This window comes from Carlito syrichta, unplaced genomic scaffold, assembly GCF_000164805.1.
Source record: "Carlito syrichta isolate Samal-C Ts95f unplaced genomic scaffold, Tarsius_syrichta-2.0.1 Scaffold305319, whole genome shotgun sequence".
NCBI classification, from domain to species: Eukaryota; Metazoa; Chordata; class Mammalia; order Primates; family Tarsiidae; genus Carlito; species Carlito syrichta.
Window position 1 is genome coordinate 317,114 of NW_007249415.1, and position 21,190 is coordinate 338,303.

At 48.3% G+C, this 21,190-nt stretch overlaps 1 protein-coding gene across 1 annotated transcript; it reads right to left on the minus strand.

Moving 5' to 3' along the window:
• Window positions 1-1,083: 1,083 nt before the first annotated feature.
• Window positions 1,084-20,920, minus strand: PTTG1IP (PTTG1 interacting protein). The gene is made up of 6 exons (XM_021714187.1): window positions 20,800-20,920; window positions 15,144-15,196; window positions 11,048-11,156; window positions 5,329-5,503; window positions 4,321-4,367; window positions 1,084-1,216 (listed from the first exon to the last, which is right to left on the minus strand). Exons 1-6 carry the CDS (start codon window positions 20,912-20,914, stop codon window positions 1,170-1,172), a joined length of 546 nt encoding a protein of 181 aa, XP_021569862.1. The 5' UTR covers window positions 20,915-20,920; the 3' UTR covers window positions 1,084-1,169.
• Between the last annotated feature and the right edge of the window lie 270 nt (window positions 20,921-21,190).

The window sequence follows — 21,190 nt, forward strand, 5'->3', positions numbered from 1 at the left end:
ATCTCATGGTTACTTCATCATAACTGCTTTCCTGCCACCAAGTGCTTGAGCTATTCACTAAAGCCACCTCTTCTGATTTTGAAGAAACATATAACAGCCAGAGCACAGGGTGGTGACCGCTGGCATGGTCTTCAGAGGCAGGACGGGTGTCAGTGCTGCTGGGCAGTGAGAGGATCCCTTGGCTGCCCTGAGTATGCCTGCTTTCAGGGCACATAGCCCAGAGGGGCTGGCCTCTGGATGGGCCCTTCTGCCTCCTCCAGGCAGACCTGGCATCCCCTTCAGCCCCTTTGCTATCACCTCACCAGCAGGGTGAAGGTAGGGAGAGGCCTGCGAGGGCACTCCCAAGACAGTGACGGGGCATTGGTGCAGGAGTAGCTAACCAGTGACTCAGGGATGGGCTGAAAACCTCATTTCTAATTCAAGTTTCCCCTGGGCAAAAGACTCTCATGTCCTATTAAATATATAAATTTTAAGAATCATCCAATAAGGGGTCTGAGCTTTTATATGAAAATTTTTTGGCAAAATCTTTTAGGTGTGTGGGGAATCCAAGACTTATTTTTTAAAAAGAACTTAAGGTGATTGTAGCGATTCCTCAATGCTACTCAATGCAGGTGAGTTAGGAGGTCGAGTCCTTATCAGACTGTGCTGGCCACTGGGTCTTTAGCAAAGGCACCCAAGTCAAGATGTATGAAGATTCAACAAGATGGGCACACAGAGACCTGTCCATGGCAGTATGGGGAAACAACAAGAGACTGGCCAATTCTCCCCATGACAAGGTAAGAATGACCTTCATTTGCTACCGTGTGAAGCTTGTTAATGAGCAGAGAGGAACTCAGCATCAGATCAACAGCACTCAGTGCTATGAGGCTGCTTAGCCTGCAACTAGCTTTCACGGAGAAGAGTAGTGGAACATGCACATTTCCTCCTCAAAAAATCAAAACACCCCAAAGTCTTACCATCTCAAGTGACTGAATACAGAAACAGAGATAACAGGGAACAGAAGGCCCCAAGGGTACAGGGATGGGAGGAGGATTGTCCTTTGAGGGCAGCATCCAACCAAATGTCCAGGAGGGCTGGCAGGTTCACCTGTCAAGGTCAGGAGCTGTGAGGGCAGTGGAGTGTATGCCCCTTGCAGGAAGCTTTGGAACTGCTCGACATGTCGGAGTGTTTTAGTTGTTTTCAAATCTAGCATATGGATTTTCTTCTTTAAACAAACCTGAAAACAAAATGAACTTGAATTATAAATTCATTCAACCAAAAAATTCAAAACTCCATGGATGCAAACTAAATGTGGCATGAAGATTTACTGAGGCTGTAAGAAAAACAGATGTTCCAAGTAGGCTCAAATACTATGTTTAATCTTTTTTGATGTCAAACCATGGCTCTTTTTAAAACTGAAATAAAATGTACTGAAAATTCTAACAGATCCTAAGATGTTTGTAAAGAGAAATAAAAAAATGTAAGGCAAATATTTATTTCCACAATGTTGGCTAGTATTATACAGAAAAACAAAACTGCCTTACTATGAGTGTCCTTATAATTGCTGTTCAACTTTTAGAATTAAGGCTACAAAAAGAACTAAGAAGATATGCCTGGAATAAAATGTGCATTTAATAAAAATAAATCTGTGCTGTTACCCAAGGATTGGGAGTTTTCCCTTTTCATGACAGAAATGTGCCCACACACTCATTCTCATTCTCTCTTTCTTTACAAATCTGTATTGAACACCAAAATTATCAGGAGCTACTGTGACTACAGGCATTTAGGGGTTGGGGGGAGCAGGGAGATGTAAGAAGAAAGCACAATTGTGCCACTCCTGGTTGCCAGAGGGCCTGGGCCTTGGGCTTTTGGGATGAGGCTCACAAGGAGTTCATTTCAATAAATAGTTACGAGATACCAAATGCACATGCTAGCAGTCTTATTAAGGCCTAACTGAAAAACAGCTCCTAGATTTACTCTAGTTTGGGTGTTGTGTGCGTGCTGGTGTTCCATGTGCTCACTCACTTAGGCCATGGGCCCCTCCCACTTCTCCCACAGAATTCCTGGGATCTTTCACCTAGCTGAGACTTCCCACAGTACAGTCCACTCCACATGCTTAACTACAAACTGGCACAAAAGCTGAACCCTTCAGTGCAATATAAGAGTCAAGTTAGCCACCACGATGGCAGGAGCCAGCACACCAGTGCACAGATGCAGAAGGTGCCAGCTCCACCAAGAGCCCTGGCACATGCCAGGTCAGGCTCAGCCAAGGTCAGCGATTTCAGACACTGCCTGTGCCTGACAATGTCAGGCTCTGTGGCATGTACACAAGTGTGCGTGCACGCACACACTCACCTCATCTTCTATTTAGATTAACATTATCCAGATGCCAAAAAACTTGTTCGGACCCTTCCATTTCATGGACACCAAACTGCCTCTAGCCCAGACATGCTCCCTGAGCACAGGTGTAGTCGCTGAGGGAAGAGGAATGCCTAGCATTGCTCTTCGTGAGGACACCCTGGGCACCACCTACACTACACACACACACTCACGGAAACACAGCAACAGAGGGCAAGGGCAGGAAGGACAGTGGGTCACTGGGGACAGGAGAGTGGAGACAATGGTGAGCAAGAGAAGCAGGACCAGAGGCAGCTGCTCTGACCTCAGAGAGCCCAAGAGCCAGTGTGGCACAACCCTGCATGTGTGACACTTGGGAGACTGTAGGAAGAAATGAACAGGAAAGGCTCCATCACTGGGTTGGGCGTCTCACCTCATAGCCCAGCAGCCAAGAAGTATGGGGAGAGCCTTGCGCCCCAGAGTAAACATGCCGAGACCGGCAAGGTCAACCCAGCCTTGGGTCATAGCACAAGGAGGTGATTTTCCAAGAAGGCCTGAGAGACGAGGAGAAGGACAGCCAAGCCAAGCCAGCAGGCAGGGCTACCCCAGGTGCACTGCCTAGGGCACCAGCAGCAGGGCCTCTGCAGCCTTCACCACGGTACGAATCCATTGTGATAATTCCCATAACCCACATCCAACAGTGGCCACCACTGGGCTTGGCCATACCATCTTCCCAGATGACTCAAATGACTGCAATGATGCAGTGATAAAAATACCACTAAAACAGGATATTTCCTTAAACAAATAGAGAACTCAAAAAAAAAGTGTATTCGTCAGAAGAAAATTTTGGACTTTTCCAGACCAGGTTTAGCCTTTAGCATAGTGCTTCAAGGAAAGCACCATGGACTCAGGACTGGAGACTTCCTGAGGGCAAGTGTGCCCAGACAGACAAGGGAGTCTGTTTTCACTACATCCAACACCATGCAATCACAATAACCAGTGCAGGAGACATTCATAAGTTCATGGATTTTAAAATCAATACAGAATCAACTAAGCACAAGACTAGATGGTGATGTTTCATGTCAAGCAGTTAATATCATGTGATTTGGGGGAGTGTAGATAACTTGATGTGTATGTCCAACTCCCTCCAACTAAATAAAAGGTTTATAACCGACATATACATTCATTCTGGTTCCTTCAAAGTCACCTCAAATCTCTCCAAACATAACCAAACAAGAACAAGGCATCTAGGTATGGAAAGAGGTAACATAGCCGCAGTTTGGTGAATCCTCTGAAAAAGGAGTGTCGCCAGGCTTGGTGGCTCAGCCTGTAATCCCGCGCCTTTGGGAGGCTGAGGTGAGGGGATTGCCTGAGCCCGCAGGTTCGAGACCCACCTGGGCAACTTGGTGAGACCTCATCTCTACAATAAATAAAAAAAAAAAAATCAGCCGGGCATGGTAGCGCATGCCTGTAATTCTGGCTACTTGGAAGGCTGAGGCGGAAGGATCGCCGGAGCCCAGCAGGTCGAGGCTGCGGTGGCCGGGAGTGGCCACTGCACTCCAGTATGGGCGACAGAGTGAGACTCCAACTCAAAAAAAAAAAAAAAAAAAGGAAAAGAAAAAGAAGTGTCATCTGTGATATTCAGAAGACAAAATGAGAGTGACACACAAGCAGGGATGAGGTATAGCACCACAATTACCTGGGCACACGCATGCCAAAGCACACAAGGCGATAAAGCTACCAACGGACCATCCCGGAAGTTTCCACACTTCTGGAGCAAACAAGTGTCCGAGAAGGCACACTTGGTGAAGAAGGCTGGATGAATGGCATGAGTTGGTTACGTACCACCTGGAACAATCCTGCTGCTTTTCCCAGGAGACACTTCTCCCTGCTCTGATGAATGAACCCCCTGCCCAAATTCTAGGCAGATTACTTGGCATGAACAAGGATGGAGCCACCCGGGCATCAATCCCTGAGCAATTGAGGAGAACAGCTGGCTCTTACCATATTTCTTTCTGATCTCATCGTGTCTTGTCTTCATCTCTGCTCTCCTACAGAACACAGAGAAATGCTGTTAGCACCAAGCCGCAATGTATGATAAAACTACAAGGCACAACCTTATGCGTCCCCAGCACAGGCTGTGGGTTTCTTCTGGTGGCTTCCCTCCAGGTCCCAGAGTGAACCAGAATGCGACAAGATCAGCCATCAGGCCACAAGCCTGATGAAAGTCTTTTAGAGGCTGCCCCTATACCATTCTATTATTTTCGATAAAGGCAAAGTTTTTCATATAAAGTGTACTGATCCGTAAAAATCTTAGGCCAGGTTCTGAAGATGGTTAGGAAAATGCTGTTGTTAGCTTTTATGCAGTGACACATGACTGTAAGGTGACTGCACAGAAAAACTGTCTAGCCTCCACCCTCAACGGCTGCCCGCCTGACTAGCCAGCCTCCAATTCCTCTCTCCTGCCAGGTGAAGATGACACAACCCATCTCCCTGCCTCCCAGGGCTGTCCCGTGGCCCCAGGAGTGCTGCATCATCAGAGACTTGGCAACACAAGACCCAACTCAGCCACAGGCAGACCCTGACTAAACACCATCCATTCCCTCTCTGAGCCCCGGCCTTTGCATCATAGATGGATGAGCAAGACCCTGCCACCTTAGCAGCAAGCACCATGGCCACAACCATGCCATGGCCAACACCAATATACCCTGCCACCTCAGCAGCAAGCACCATGGCCACAACCATGCCATGGCCAACACCAATACCTGCCAGTCAGTTACCGCCAGCTGCAACCCTTGTGTCACCGACTAGAGGCCACAAGCTATGAAAACAAGGGCAGCACCACTCGCAAGGTGCCTGCCATGTGGCTTCTTGCTGTTCACCCGTCCTGGAGGGTCCCTGACTCAACACACTCTCAACTGAGGAAATTTGTGACTGTGTTATCTCTCACAGCCTTCCAGACCTGCATTCTTGAAGGGAATGTCTTTTGGTGGGAATGGTCCTGGCTCTTACCTCTCCTCCTGCCGTATCCTCCTCTCTTCCCGCTCCCGCATAGCCTTCTCATCACTTTTATCTGGCTTCCGACTCCTCTTCCTCCTGCAGCAGCAGCAGCAGCAGCAGATGGCAATGCCCAGAAGGAGGGCTCCCCCCACCACCGACATGGCGATGATCAACGCCTCGAAGTTCACTGGAATCCAAGCACACGGGGTTAGAGCCCTACCAGGCATGGAACCTGCCCTAAAGCACCATTTCCCTAGCATGGAGAGCAGCCTCAGCAGGCACAGGAGCACAGGGGTTCCACCCACCCAGGGGCGGGGGAACCTGCAGCCCAGCCCCTACGACAGGATGGGGCTTTCTAGTTTCCTTTCAGACACAAATCTGTGACTGACAATTTATAGATTAACTACAATGAACTGAAGTCATGGGGCAGTTTTTCTCACTTGATATTATTTCAAGCCTGAGAAAAGTTAACAGAAACCAGAAAGAAGAAAACGAATTCTAAGCAGCATATTCAGACTCTCCTAAGACATTCTAAACTCTTAATTTAGTGAAACTCACAGATGGAGGTTAATCCTGATGCAGATTTGCTTAGTAATCAAACCAAAGTCAAGATTATGACAATTCTTTCCAAGAGCAAACATCTTTCAGGGCAAATGTTGACCACCAGACCCAAAAGGAACAACCCTGGTGAGGTGAACAGGCCATGGGAAAAGATGGGTCATCTTCACATCTAAGTGTTCGTTGGTGCCTGGAGCCATATAGCAGCTGCCTGATGTGTGTCAGGTCCGTTCTGATGTCCTGCCAAGACCAGCCTTCAGACACACTCAAGCCAAAACAAGCTTCACAGTTCTCAACTTCTCTTAAAGATCTATACATTAAAAACAGTCAAGACTTTTCTATCAATTCAAATCAGAGCTACTTAAAGAACCCTAACACTACTTTTGGAAACATACTTCCCAAGACGCTTTCAGAAGCAAACTCCCTAGTAGTGGCCACAGTGTGACTCCATCTGTTTAACTGAAGCTAAAAGCTGTATCACCCCATCTAAGTTGATAGCCAGTGCCCTCCTGGGGTCTGGAGGTGAACGTTCTGCTGAAAGACTTGGCTCTAGCAAGGGAAGGCTGGGCCTCGAGGGCTCCCTCAGCCCATCCACTCTGCACTATGGACCCTGAGACACACTTCCTGAGGGCTGCTTATTTAAAATAACTCAATTTTAAACTATTTTAAAAATCAGGAGTAGGTGTTACATCTGATCAAATGCCTTTTAAGCTTTTAATCAGGAGTTTTTTCCTCCTCTGACCTGCTCTGGAAGTAGAATTGCAAAAACTGTAGTAAAGGTAGAATCAGAAAGGACCTTCATTAGCAGAAGGTAATTTTCCATTAGCGAACTCCAGGAAAATCAACTTAAAAAACAAGGAGATCAATAAGACAACTGGTTCTAAAACACTTTTTCTAATTAGCAGCTAAAACCAGTTATAAAATAAAAACAGAAATTCTGTCACAACAAGAAACAGAACTTGGGTTTTTTGTGTTAACCATACAGGGCAAAACCCATGGACTTGTACCACAGGAAGCAAAGGTGACCTGTGAGGGGAGCGACAACTCACTTTTGAACAGAAGGTCGAAGTGTCAAGATCTCATTTTTCTCCAAATGAACATGTATATTTTAGGTCACTACAATTAAAACCTTAAAATAATATATAATATCCAGTTCTAGACTTGATAAAATGGTTCTAAAGTTACTTGCAAGAATAAATAACCAGCTGTGGTGCTAAGTCCTAAAAATATCATCCACTGCCTTGACATCTGGTGAACTCAGAAGGGCCTTGAGCAGTCCAACCATAAGTACTTGTTGATGAGAGATGCCAAGCTCCATAAAATACTTAAGATGGCTTATTCTGATGAAATGTGAGTGACCTTAGGCCTGTGATACCTGGTACAAGAAGTTCTGAGAATGTGTGCCCATTGTGGTTAAATCATAGCTTGATTTTATACATTTTAGGAGGACAGAAGTTACAGAAAACCATAAATCAATACATGTGGGATTTCCATTGGCTCCGTCCAGGAAGGCGGGTCATCTCCAAGTGAGGACTTACAGGTTATAGGTGGATTCAAAGATTTCCTGACTGGCAATTAGTCAGTTAGAGTTATCTAAGACATTTTGAAATCAGTATAGGAAGTGGGCAGCTTGAAGAAGATAAGGGAATCAACTTTCTTGATGTGTAGTTGAAGCCTCACAGATGGCAGACTTCAGAGAGAAGAGGTAAGTATCTTAAAAGGTGTCTGGAGACAGGGAGCCCCAAGAGACAGTTCTACAAGTCATAAGTACCTTGATTTCCCTTCTTTGTCTGTTATGTGATGGTATGCCAGAGTCAGGCTGGAAAGTAAATCAACCACATTATACAGAAAGAGTCAATAAAAATCCTGTTTCCCCAGGCCCCTTAGTTATGAATCTGGCAAGGTTTAGTCCTAATTCTCCTCCCACTTTGTTCCCACCAGCAAGGTCCCCAGTCACACAACCTTTCCTCCTTATCACGGGAACCAGGTGGAGCTCCTGCTTATCCCTGAGTAGCAAGTTTCAGTTCCCTCTCAGCCTCAGAACTAACCGACTGCAGCCTCCCTTGGGAATCGGGGCACCCCACCCTCTTACTACTACAAGGATGCTTCCCACAGCCCCTGGCTTGATCCCATGTGACCCTGAGGGGTGTGTAGTGTCCCCCTCCTACCAGCTGTGACTATATGGGACTAATAAACTGCTGTCAATCTCACCTGGCCAGGGTCGGATATCTTATGTTCACCCATCCCTGTAGCCTAGGGTGGAAATTTCATTTCACAAGAGAATTATAAAAAATGCCCACCACTTGAAGAGTTGCTCAACATCGCCAGTCATTGAAGAAATGTAAATTAAAGCCACAAGACACCACTATACTCCTACCAAATGAACTAAAAAAAGGGCAACAGATGACCCCGAATGTTGGCAAGGATGTGGAGTCACCAGAAGCCCCACATTGCTTGGAGGAGTACAACTGGAACAGCCACTCTTCAAGAATGCCTGGCAGCCCTAAGGCTAAACATAAATACATGCTGTGACCCTGCAACTCCACTCCCCAGCATACGCCAAGTGGAAGCAAGCGCCTATGTGCACAACAACACAAGACTGTCCACAGCAGCACAAGAAAGACGCCAAGAGCTGTGGACGAATACACGATGCGGAGCCCAACAATGTATGCAGCTGACATGCATCCCAGGCATATGCTGAACAGAAAGTCAGAGTAATGTATGAGTCCCTTTATCTCTAGATCAAGAGCAGGCCACACAACCTGTGGTGATGGAAGGTTAGTACCAGGAGCTCCCCACAGGGTCCTGACAGTAATGGGACCCTTTGCAAGTGCTGAGATGTTCAAAAATTATGCTCTAGGGGTGATAACCTGTACATATATGCAAAAATTCATATGAATGTGTGATGTATTATATGAGGGGGACCCAAAAAAATCCCAGAATTATCTTTTGGAGGGCAGGTGCCTTGTAAGTACACTCGAACGTGTTCCTCGGAATCAAGTGGTCAACCGAAGTTTTTATCTGGAAGTTCTGAGAAGGTTGCGTTACGATCTGCGGAAGAAACATCCCACGTTGTGGCAAACCAGTGACTGCTTCTTCCACCATGACAACACACCTGCCCACACCATGCTGAGTGTTCAGCAGTTTCTAAACAAAAACAGCCATGACCCCCATGCCCCACTCTCCCTATGCACCCAATCTCACTCCCAGTGACTTTATTTCCCCAGATGAAAAAAATCTTCAAAGGGAAACGTTTTGCAGATGTGAAAAAGATGAAACAAAAAACAACAGAAGCACTAAAGGCATCAAAACTGATGCATTCAAAAACTGTTTTGAGCAGTGGAAAAGCATCTCAATAGGTATACTGCATCAAATGGAGAGTACTTTGAAGGTGACTGAAGTTTAAACAAGAATAAATACACAATTTTTAATAAATCCCAGGTTTTTAGGCCGGGTTCGGTGGCTCAGCCTGTAATCCCAGCACTTTGGGAGGCCAAGGCGAGAGGATTGCCTGAGCCCATGGGTTTGAGACCCACCAGGGCAACTTGGCAAGACTTCATCTCTACAATAAATCAAAAACTAGCCAGGCGTGGTAGCACACACCTGTAGTTCCAGCTACTTGGAAGACTGAGGCGGAAGGATCACCAGAGCCCAGCAGGTTGCGGCTGTGGTGGCTGGGAGCATGCCACTGCACTCCAGTCTGGGCGACAGTGAGACTCAAACTCAAAATAAATAAATAAATAAACAAATTCCGGGTTTTTGGGGTCCCCTCCTTGTATAGACTATAAACTGCAGTCTGTACAGAAAGGGAAACAAGACGTGTACACTTTATTAGAAGTTATGTGTCAGTCTTGATAACAGATGCTCAAAATGTCAAGGGCCTCCCTGGTCCAAGAGCTGCCTGAGCTGCCCTGTAGAACAGTTAGTAAGGAAGGTTCTAGAGGAAATAAGTCAAGATGGAACAGGGATTAGTGAGGACTCAGGAAGACATTCTAGTGTGAAGATGGCAGAGAGAACAGCCAGATAGGCAGATGTGATGGTCATGTACACACCAGACACATACTGTATATATGCACATCCCACACATGTGTGTGCACACACTCACCTGCACAGACATCCCACAATCACAATCACAACCACTCCACCATCACACAAATTTCTGAATTCCCTGGGGTCTCAACACCAGAAACAAATTGATTCAGGTGGAGGCTGATGGATTTTTAGATGGAAATCAATTTGAAAAAAGATAGATAAATAAGGAATAAGTTGTGAAGGGATCCAAGATGCAAACACACAAAAGAATCATTCAAGTGCTCTAAGAAAATACTGCCTCCTGCTGGGCATGGTGACTTACACCTATAATCCCAGCACTTTGGGAGGCTGAGTTGAGAGGATTGCCTGAGCCCACAGGTTCAAGACCAGCCTAGGCAACTTGGTGAGACCTCATATCTACAATAAATTAAAAAAATTAGCTGGGCATGATGGCATGTGCCTATAGTTCCAGCTACTGAAAGGCTGAGGTGGAAGGATCACCTGAGCCTCAAAGATCGGGTTGTAGTGGCTATGAGTATGCCACTGCATTCCAGCCTGGGCAAGTGAGACTCCAACTCAACAACATCAATAAAAAAGGCAGCCTTGCCGGGCTTGGTGGCTCAGCCTGAACCCCGCGCCTTTGGGAGGCTGAGGTGAGGGGATTGCCTGAGCCCGCGGGTTGGAGACCCGCCTGGGCAGCAAGACTTCATCTTTACAATAAATCAAAAAATCAGCCGGGCGTGGTAGCGCATGCCTGTAGTTCCAGCTACTTGGAAAGCTGAGGCGGAAGGATCACCGAAGCCCAGCAGGTCGAGGCTGTGGTGGGCGGAAGCGGCCACTGCACTCCAGTCTGGGCGACAGAGTGAGACTCCAACTCAAAAAAAAAAAAAAAAAAAGGCCAGCCTTCAACTCTCCCTTTCTCCCCAACTTTCTCAGAACATAGAGACAGAGTTCAAGACAGAGGATGACGACCTTGAGGTGGCCCTCCAGAGGACCCAGGGAACCCCAGGCTTTCCACTGTCTCACTGAGAGTCACAGCACTATCGGCATTATATTTTCTAGCAATGTATGTTTAACTGAGCACATACTGAAATATTTGCAAAAGTGCTGTTTTTGCAAGAAGCAAATGACAAGGACTTACCCCAGCAGACACCCCAGCGTGCAGAACTCAGTTTACAAAGAGAACCAGGTGGCAAGATTTTTGTAACTGGGTAGTCCAGGCACGCCTTATTAGTGTTGCACCAGAGACACTGAAAGAGATAAACATGAAACATCAAATGAAACATGAAGGAAAAACCAAAGAATCAGACCATCTGGGACCCTCCCAACTTTTGCGGTCACCACTGCCCACCCAGTCACCCTCTGTTGCACAATGGCTCAGCCTGCCACCTTGTGTCTGCCCTGCCATCACTGCCCTTAATTCTACACCCAGCACTGTGAACAGCAGCTTTGATAGCTCTCAATCCACTCGTCCCAGGCCCATGGTGCTTAGAACTCTTCCATGCTTCACACTGCCACAGGGCTCTGGTGCTGCTGCCAAGAGCTGCTTGCCTCTGCTCAGGGCCTTTGTATACTCACTGGCTCTGCCTGGAGTCCTCTTCCCCATCTGTGCAGGAGACCCACCCAGCTGGACAAGGCCTGCCTTGACCTCCCCCTTCCCCTGTGCTTCTGTAGTGCCTCCCCTCCCAGCACAGTGTGCACCAGTGCACCATTCCCACCATGTTTTGTCTGCGCGAGGGCTGGCACCCATGCACCTCAACCAAGGATCCTGAGAACACAGGACAGGGCCAGCACACAGCAGGCATTCAGCTTGTTGAATGGACGTCGGTGACCATGGGAATACGCCACAGCCCACCTTTGACCCTTACAAGTGCACTAAGTTATTGCCATTTGAAAGATGATGGCAAGAAGGCTCAAAGATATCTGCCCAAAACTTGAGAGCTGGAGAGATCCTTGCAGATGCTCGTAATCCCTCAAATATGAGAGGAGAGACTTGAGTGGTGGAGATGGCACCATCACAGCAGCGTGTGTATCCGAGCCAGGAGTTAGGTCCTCACTCCCTTCACAGCAGGGCATGAGAGGCTTGTGAGTGCTGCAAGCAGGCACTGGGCAACAAGAAACACAGCCAAGTTGACCTGTAGGGTGTCCACGGGCAGATGATGGACAGGATGGGGCAAAGGAACTGCATTCTCAGTGGCAACCTGCACACCAGCCCACAGCAGGCTTTGCCTGTTACCTGATATTAACAGTGTTACTGACTTCTCAATAGGATAGAAAAGCACGACTTTTCTGTCTCAGGTCAAGGTGAAAATCTACTATTAAAAAATATTATGATGTAGCCTGGGTTTTCTTTCCCAGGACTATTTACACAGCAAACACTTCGGTGTCTTGTGTCTCAACAGTTTAGACAGGAACATATAAACAGTAGTGAAGCCCTGTTTATTTGGGCCAGTAGAAGTATCTTCCATTTCTGTGGCTTTGCCTGGGAGTTTTGGCTAATCCTCCCTTTTCCAACACCTCAAGCTGTAATGTCTAATTTTCCATGTTTACATGACAGATTTATCATAAGCCATAGAATTTCACTGGGAGGACACAGTGTTCTCTTTTGTGGTTGTTGCTATTCATTTATTTTATTTATTTATTTTTTTGAGTTGGAGTCTTACTCTGTCGCCCAGACTGGAATGTAATGTCATGCTCATGGCCACCCCAGATCAACCCGCTGGGTTCCAGCAACCCTTCTGCCTCAGCCTTCCAAGTAGCTGGACCTAGAGGCACATGCTACTACATTGAGCTAATTTTCGATTTATTGTAGAGACGAGGTCTTGCCAAGTTGCTTGGGCTGGTTTCAAACCTGCGGGCTCAGGTAATCCACCCGTTTCAGTCTCCCAAAATGCTGGGATTACAGGCTGAGTGACTGAGCCCAGCCATGGTTGCTGCTATTACAGGTGGTTGTTTTTTAACCGTTGAAGTCATACGCACATGACAGCACCTTGGGGCCACACAGTCTGCCACAGCCTCTCTTCCATTCACTCAGGGTCCTTCTGGCTTGAGGTACTAGGACATTCTTCCAGAAATCTCCTCTGTGTGCTCAGACACCCAGGTGGGTATGCAGTCAGCCACATGGCAGGGGTCCCTCTGCACTCCTCAACTTGCTGTCTGAATTCAGAGCAGAGTAAGGCCAAGAACTCCCCTGGTTCAGCCCCACCTGCTATGACTTGGGCAAGTTGCTTGGCTGCCTCAACTACGAGACTATGGTTATCATCACATCCAGCCCAGGGTAGTTACATAGGGCTGGATGTTACACAGGGCAAGGCAGCAAAAATGCTCTAGAGACTGCCAAGTGATGCACAACAGTGAGCTTCCAATAGAAAAATCCAAAGACTAGAAAGAAGACCCATCAAGGAAATATGACCCACAAGGGCCAGACCCACCTGAGCAAGTTCAACGAATTAACATCAAGTTCTGAAACATGACAGTAACAGCAACTTTCCAATTCTAATCAGCAAATCCAAGTATCTACTTAAGTCCCATGAACTGAAAAGATATGTATCAAACCTACACTACTGCCTTGTCGGATAAGAACTGGCTTTAGAAATGAGGTAATGCCTCTGAGCAGAAGTCATCTGATATATCTTTCCTGGGCTGTCTTATGTCTCCAAAGCACACTGTGAGAGAAAAACATAGGCTCATAAGTTCTTAGCATCCTGCAGACACCTGACAAGGAGAGGCAGGGGAAGCCTCCCTGGAGCCCTAGAAAAGGCACACAAAATGCTGTTCTGGTCCCAACCACTGCCACCCATGCCAGCTTCTCCTCAGGCTTCCATGTGGACAGTGCAGAATTGCCACAAGCAAGGCCAGAGCTGCGGGCCTACGTGTCACTAAATCAAGGGTCAACACGTGTAGGGCCTGCAAGGAGCCAATGACCTAGGGCAGCCCTCCTGTGAGAATGTAAAGGACCCCCACAAACACCTTCAGCAAGACCTAACCATGGTGCTGCTTCCCCAGATGGTTCCCACTTCTTGTGGGGGTGTACTCATGAGGGATCCCAGGATGACCTCTCTGGAAGCAACCCTTGAAGTCCCTGGCCCCACCTCATAACATAGAGAATTGGCTTCAAATGGCTACCCGCTCCCTCAAGGTCACACAGGGACTTTATTTTTTTTAATTTTTATTTTTATTTGAGTTGGAGTCTCAGTCTGTTGCCCAGACTGGAGTGCAGTGGCCACTCCTGGCCACCGCAGCCTCAACCTGCTGGGCCCTGGTGATCCTTCCGCCTCAGCCTTCCAAGTACCTGGAACTACAGGCGTGCGCTACCACGCCCGGCTAGTTTTTGATTTATTGTAGAGATGAGGTCTCACCAAGTTGCCCAGGTGGGTCTCGAACCCGTGGGCTCAGGCAATTCACTCACCTCAGCCTCCCAAGTCGCGGGATTACAGGCTGAAGCACACAGGGACTTTAAAGAACCAGGGACAAACCCAAATGTGCTGGGTGAGTCTCACACTGTAACTTGAGTGCTATGAACAATTTGACCCACTGGATCTGGCAGCCAGTGCCTCTGTCCCTTTGTTCTGCCCCCTGCAATCCTGTGTCAGGAACCGAGAGAGGCATTCATGCAACCCTGGACAACCAGGAAGGACATGGGCTCACAGTCTCAGGACAGGACCAAGGATGACGGATGACCCAACTTCTCTTGATGGGAGCCCTGTAAAGAAAGTTGACCCTGTAGCACTGAGCATGGAGAGGGCAGGGGGGGCTCCGTGCACCCCACGTGTGCACTCAGGCCCCTTCTCTGCTCCCAGAGCACTCACCACAAGTCTTGGGGCCATCTCACAGATGGAGTCAGTCCCTGCCAAATAGACTTCCATGCTCTAATGATCCCATGGGAAAGACCTGGCCACAGGTCCACAGTCGCAGGTTACAGGCTAAGTAGGTGTAAGCACAAGCAAACTCAGTATGTACTGGGCTGATGCTGGTCATTGCCGTTCAGCCCACCTAATGCTGCCCACCAGCTCAACCCTGCAGGTGTAGGCCCCAACCACATGTCTTCTACCCTCACCTGCTACAGGAGGTACTGACCATGATCAGGTAGTACCTGCAGTTTTCATAAGAGGGTTTAGTATGCCAGAGAAAGGCTAAAACAGCATTTAGTAGTTATCCTTAAGAACACCTTCACGAATGCGAAGGAGCAGAGTCCTTCCTACATTGCAAGCCCAGCCCTGGAAGCCCGTGCTACTTACGGAGACATTCTTCAGGCACTCCTCACAGGTTCTGTTTGTGTTCTGAGAGCAAGCTGCAGGAAGGAGACAAGAGAAAATGAATCCCTGAACCAGGCACTGTCAACATTAGCTGAAGGGCAGGGCAGGCAGGGGAGGGCTGCCACCCGAGATTCTCGGGACTGCAATGATCAGATGTGCATCTTCCCTTCTCCCCTCAAGACTCCCTGGGAACAGGCCTACTTCAAGACATTCAGAACACTGAGGAGTCCTGCTGTGAGCAGGCACCAACAAGAGCAAGGGACCTGTCCGCAAGGGACCTCTGGGAAAGAAGCTCCCAACACGAAAGCTGTGTCTACTGCCTCTTCTACAGAGGGATAACCCCCACTCAGCAGGGCAGTCTCTGGGAGCCTAAGCGCCTCCAAGTCCATAGCAATGCCAGTAACACTGCCAAGAAGCACACCCATATTTTCAGACTCACATACAGATCTCAGGTGACAAAGCAAGGTCTCAGGTCCCTGGCCAGCCTTACATGATGGGGCCACTCTCCCTGGAGCCAAGACAGAAGCACTCCAGCATCCACCTGTTCCAGGCACGTGGAAAACTCACTGCGCACAGCACCACTGCTAAGGAAGGGGTTGAACAGCAAAGAGCCAAAAACTCTGGAACACAGGCCAAATAGAAGCAGGGAACAGCCCCATAATAAGAAAGAATGCCCAACACTCTACCAAGCAGCTGCTCCTGCTGACACCCACTATTCTCTGAAACCTACACACACTGTGACAAGAGCTGTGCTCAACAGTGCTTGCCACCAGAGAAATGCAAATTTGAGCTTCAACGAGAGATGGCTGCACACCCACAAGCATGGCTAAAATTAAAGAGACTGACAATACCAAATGTTGGCAAGGACGGGCAGCAATGGAAGCTCTCACAGTGTTGATGAGGGTGCATAAATGGTTCAACCATTCACCAAAGAGGTCTAGCAGTTGCTCACAAAACAAACACTCACTCACCGAACAACTCAGCAATACCACTTAGTATTTCATTCAGGAGAAACTGGAACCTGTACCAGAGGCCTGCCAGAAATGCTTGCAGCAACTGTACTCATGAAGCTCCAATCTGAACACAGCCTAGATGTCCTCTGTAGGAGGGTGAATAGACTGGAACAATCACCCAATGCAAGCAGGGCACCAAGAAAAGCAAACGCACGGTTCCTATCCACAAAGGATCTCCTGGAAGAGAAGAGATTCCCAACACAAAAGGCTGTTATACATGTCTCTCCTTTAGATGAGATGAGCTCTGTAATCACCAACATCACTCAGTCTGAAAAAGAAGTGGGCTGGGCGCAGTGGCTCACACCTGTACTCCCAGCACTTTGGGATCATTCAAGGCCAGGAGTTTGAGACCAGTCTGGAGAGCATGGTAAGAAAATTAGCTGGGCATGGTGGTATGCACCTGTAGTCCCAGCTACTAGGGAGGTTGAGATGGAAAGACTGCCCGAAGCCCAGGAGGTTGAGGCTGCTAGGAGTCATGATTGTGCCACTGCACCTAACACACCCACTCTCCAGTCCTTTCTGAAAGGCATCTATGAGGAAGAACACTTCCTTCTCACCAGCCAGCAACAGCCACAGGAGACAGGGATGATACATGTGAGAAACGAACTCACCTGTCCAAAATCAAAATATGGATAGAGTCATGGAGTGCAACAGAAGCGAGACTTTAATGACAGTCTTGCAAGATCGGGTGTCTGGTGGGCAGGCACACTGAAGCCATTACAGCTAGTATATTTGTGTCCTACAATGCAAGTCCCTCCCCTGTTTCTCCATAGGCTGGGTACTCCAGAGGTTATATCACTTTCTCGGATGTTGCCTACATGGCACACATAGATTGGGCCACATAATTAGTTTATATGCATGTATCATTTGTTGATAGGCTTAGAGTTGTTACAAAATCCCTTTGTATACGCGTCCTATTTGCTGATTGATTTACAGGATTTCATTTTGATTGGTTCCCTCTGAAATTTGAACACAAAAGCCCACCAAAGTGAAAGCCTGCGAAAAAGAGAACAAAGAAGCAGGAAGTGACTCAGCAAAGGCATTTTAATATGGCTCAGGGTTCATTCTGAAAATAAATCATTCTATTTCTTACATGTAAGATGGGAACTCGTTCATGAAGATTCGTGTTTAAGCTTCTTTCTGATAACTAGCCTTATGTGAGCTAAAACAATCAAGCACCAATACACACAGTAAACTCTGTCTACCCCTAGGACTCTGGATTAAGGGCCAGTCAACAAGGAAGCAGTGGAGGACAAGGCTGAGGAAAACTGCCCAGCGCTCCTCCTACTTGGGCAGGCCAAGAAAAGGGCAGGTTTTCAGCATGGGGAAAGATATCAATGTTAAATTGTTCTCACAAAAATAACCTCAAAGCTGGGCAAAGGTTGTTCTATTGGCTTCTCAGTCAACCATGGTAGCTCATGCCTACAATCCCAGCACTTTGGGAGGCAGAGGCAAGTGGACTGGTTGAGCCCACAGGGACCAACCTGCGTAATATGGTGAGACCTCATCTCTACAATAAATAAAAAAACTAGCTGGGCATGGTGACACACACCTGTAGTTCCAGCTACTTAGAAGGTTGAGGTGGAAGGATCGCCTGAGCCCAGCAGGTAGAGGCTGCGGTGGCTGTGAGCATGCCACTGCACTCTGGACTGGGCTACAGAGTGAGACTCCAACACAAAAAAAAAAAAGAAAAAGAAAAAAGAAAACACATTCTCCTTAGTAAGAAGAGTAAGACATGAACCATTTGTTACTGCTTCAGAGACAGGCAGTGTTTTCTTTCTCCAGGAAGTCACTATCTCTTATTTCACAGCGGGATACAGAAAACCATATGCTGGAAAGGCAGAGGCAATAAGAACAGCCCTTGTACCTCTTGTCTAATAATGAACATGAATGACCTGACTTCTGAAGTCCTATGACTGCAAGGCCTCAACTTAAGATTCAATTTGTAAAAAAATTTCCATCTCATTTAACTTAAAAATTAAAGGGGAAAAAAAATTCTGTCAGGATACACTAAGCCACCATGACCCATTTGAGTGCTGTCCTAAGGTTTCAGGTGAGTCAATAAATTCAATAAGCACAAAGGAACACACTAGCATGTTGAAGAGATATGCTTTGTAAAAAAATTAAGGAAGCGAGCACGTATATTATTCACCATCCATCACACAGCAGGTCATGGGCCCTGGGCCTCTAAAGGGGAGAGTGTGCCCAGTCTGCACAGTGAAAGGCAATTCCAGGTGAGAAAAGAGAATGAATATTCATTTAGATCAAAAAAAATCCCTGTCACCCCTCTATTTCAAGGGAACACAAGCAGGGAGAGGAATGGTAATATACATCAAATTCCAAACATGTGTATACTGTACACTTCACACAATTCACTTAGGAAGCCATGCTTCTCAGGATGAGGTGGGCAGGAGAACTACAGATTTCCTCTACAAATCAGAAGTCTCCACTGTAGAGTTCATGGGTGGGACTCACCATCCCAGTGACCTGTGCTGGCCAACTCATGTTCCTTGGGGTTCCTCTAAGACAGCTTCACCCAAACGAAGCTCTAGGATTAAGTCCAACCCCATACATAATTAATTAAGTGAGGCCCAAAAGCCCTCTCAAGGGTTCTTTAATTTCATGAATCTTGCTCTGAAAGTTCCATACAAGGCGGGTTCCTAAAGTCTCTCCTCCACCAAACACGTGAAAAGCCATTGCTTTTGGATTGGTGTTATGTATTCTTTAATTCACAGAGTATCCTTGTAAAGAAGACACACTTTTAAACATTAGTACTGGGGTCACATTCCTACAGGTACGACAAGCAATAAAAATCTACTAAGCAAATACTCTGCAGGAAGAGGGGGATCTCGGTGCTGGAAGCAGCACCTCTCTCCACAGACAAGGTGAATCAAGGGCGCCTGGGCGAGAAACACCAACTCGACATGACACCATTCCTCCCATGTCAAGGTGTCTCCAGTTCACCCCCCCCACTGCCCCCCCAGGACGTGGTGATCATTCAAGTAGAAGCACAGGAGTGCCACCCACCTAGAGCAGTGCTTTTCAGCCACACACTGAACAGCAGTTCTGGCTTAGCTCCCAAACTGTTGTTCACTCACCCTACACCCATCTCTGCCCCCTCCAAAGTGCGAAGCAGGAGAATCAGAGCAGTCAAACAAAACCTCAGGTTGCTTTCCTGACACACCCACTCTGATAATGCAAGCAAACACACCCCTGAGCCACAGTAAGAGCTTCTAGTGAGTCACATACTCCCTGGGCACATGCCCAGTCTGTTTGATGAAAAGTACTCATGGTATTTAGGCCAGAAGTTCCCCGGACAGTAGTACTTTACTCCTTTATTTACAAACTTCATGACAGCTGCACTGCTAATGTCACAAACACTAAGCACACTAAAAGGCAGGTAAGAAGAAACTCAAATAATCCTGCATTAGAATAAACATCCAGTAAGTTCACCAAGTGAAAGGTGTTTTGCTGTGCTGGAGCTCAGGAGCACCTGAAGAGGCCCAGGATAGCATGACCTGAGGAAAACATCTGCCCTCTTGAGTAAAGGTCATAAAACTGAACTAAGGGGCATCCTATAACCCGCAACCACATCACCTGGAGATGTCACATGTAGAAGTTAGTGTGACACTCCCCAGCTTAAAACCTTCCGTGATTTTCCTTTAGCCTGGAGACAACCTCAGGCCCTGGAGGCCCAGTCCCATGGGAAACCACACTCCAGAAACACTCCCAGTTTCTGGAACTCTGTGGCACTGCCTCCACTGGCACTGACCCAGCTCCCAGCCTTTTAACTTCGTGTTGCTTGGTCAGTCTCCCCAGGACTTCAGCTCCTTAAGGACAGGAGTTCTGTTCGTCTGTCACCACCGAAGCCGCAGAGCTGGCACATAATGGGATAAAATATGAAGAATGCCACCTGCGGGACTGGAAAGCCTAAAACATAATCGGCTTGCTCCAAAAGCAGATACTACAACATCGTTTTTGATAAAGCCTGTCTTTCGTGCCTTAAGGCATAAAATAACTGCAAGTATTCGCTGCTATACCTGGAACTCCGTGAGGAGGTGTGAACGCGGGCGGCTGTAGAAGACACAATGGCCGCAACCCTCCCAGTTCTCAAGGAGTCTGGGGTCTGGAAATCGGCTTCCCGGCCCCAACCCTGGCTCGCCTGCGACCAGATGCGGGATCTCGAGCACATCTTACGTTGCGCTTCCCCGCTCCAGATCTAACCCTGAGAGAGGAGCTCTTTCCTGGGGTCGCAGAGAGGTTAAGGAAGACCCTGGGGTGCTAAGCAGGGACGCGTCCCACTGGTTGGGCGAGGGCCATCCTACAGTCACGCGCAAGGAGTGGCCTCAGCAGCTGGACAAAGACAAAGGCATGGCTCTTCCCTGGCCAGGCAGAGGGGCCCCGCCTTCCCGGTGACCCCACCCCGAGAGAAGCTCCCATGGCCGCTAGACTGGCGCGACCCTCGCAGAGCCCCCAAGCGGGCGGAGCCTGTGACTGAGAACCGGGGCCGGCTTCAGAGTCCAGCCCTTGACCTCTACCCCGACCAGTGACCCCGAACCCGCGACACCGCCACCGTCCCGCCCAACCCCCATTCCCGCGGCCCCCGCTTGCCACGGCGCCCTCACCCGCTCCGGAAGGTTCCTGCGCGGCGGCCGCCGGAAGGAGCAGCAGGAGCAGCGCGGCGCCGCCGAGAGGCAGCCCCCAGCGCGGCAGCGGCTTGCCTGCCCAGCTAAGACTCATGGTGCGCGGGTCTGTAACTCGGTCAAACGCACATACAAACTCCTACGCCAGCTCCACTATCCCGAAGAACCGCGGCGCCGGAAGTGGAACGGCAGGGCGGGGCCAGGCGAGGGCGCAGCCGCAAACTGTCGTTCGCCCCGCCCCCTCGCCCTCCGGCCCACCTCCGGACGCCGTAGCGGCTTAGTGCGCCTGCGGGATGGAGAAACGGTGAGGGCAGTGGAGTGGCTGAGGCTCAGTACACCTGCGTGGCGGGGAAGGGCGAGTTGAGGGCGGGTT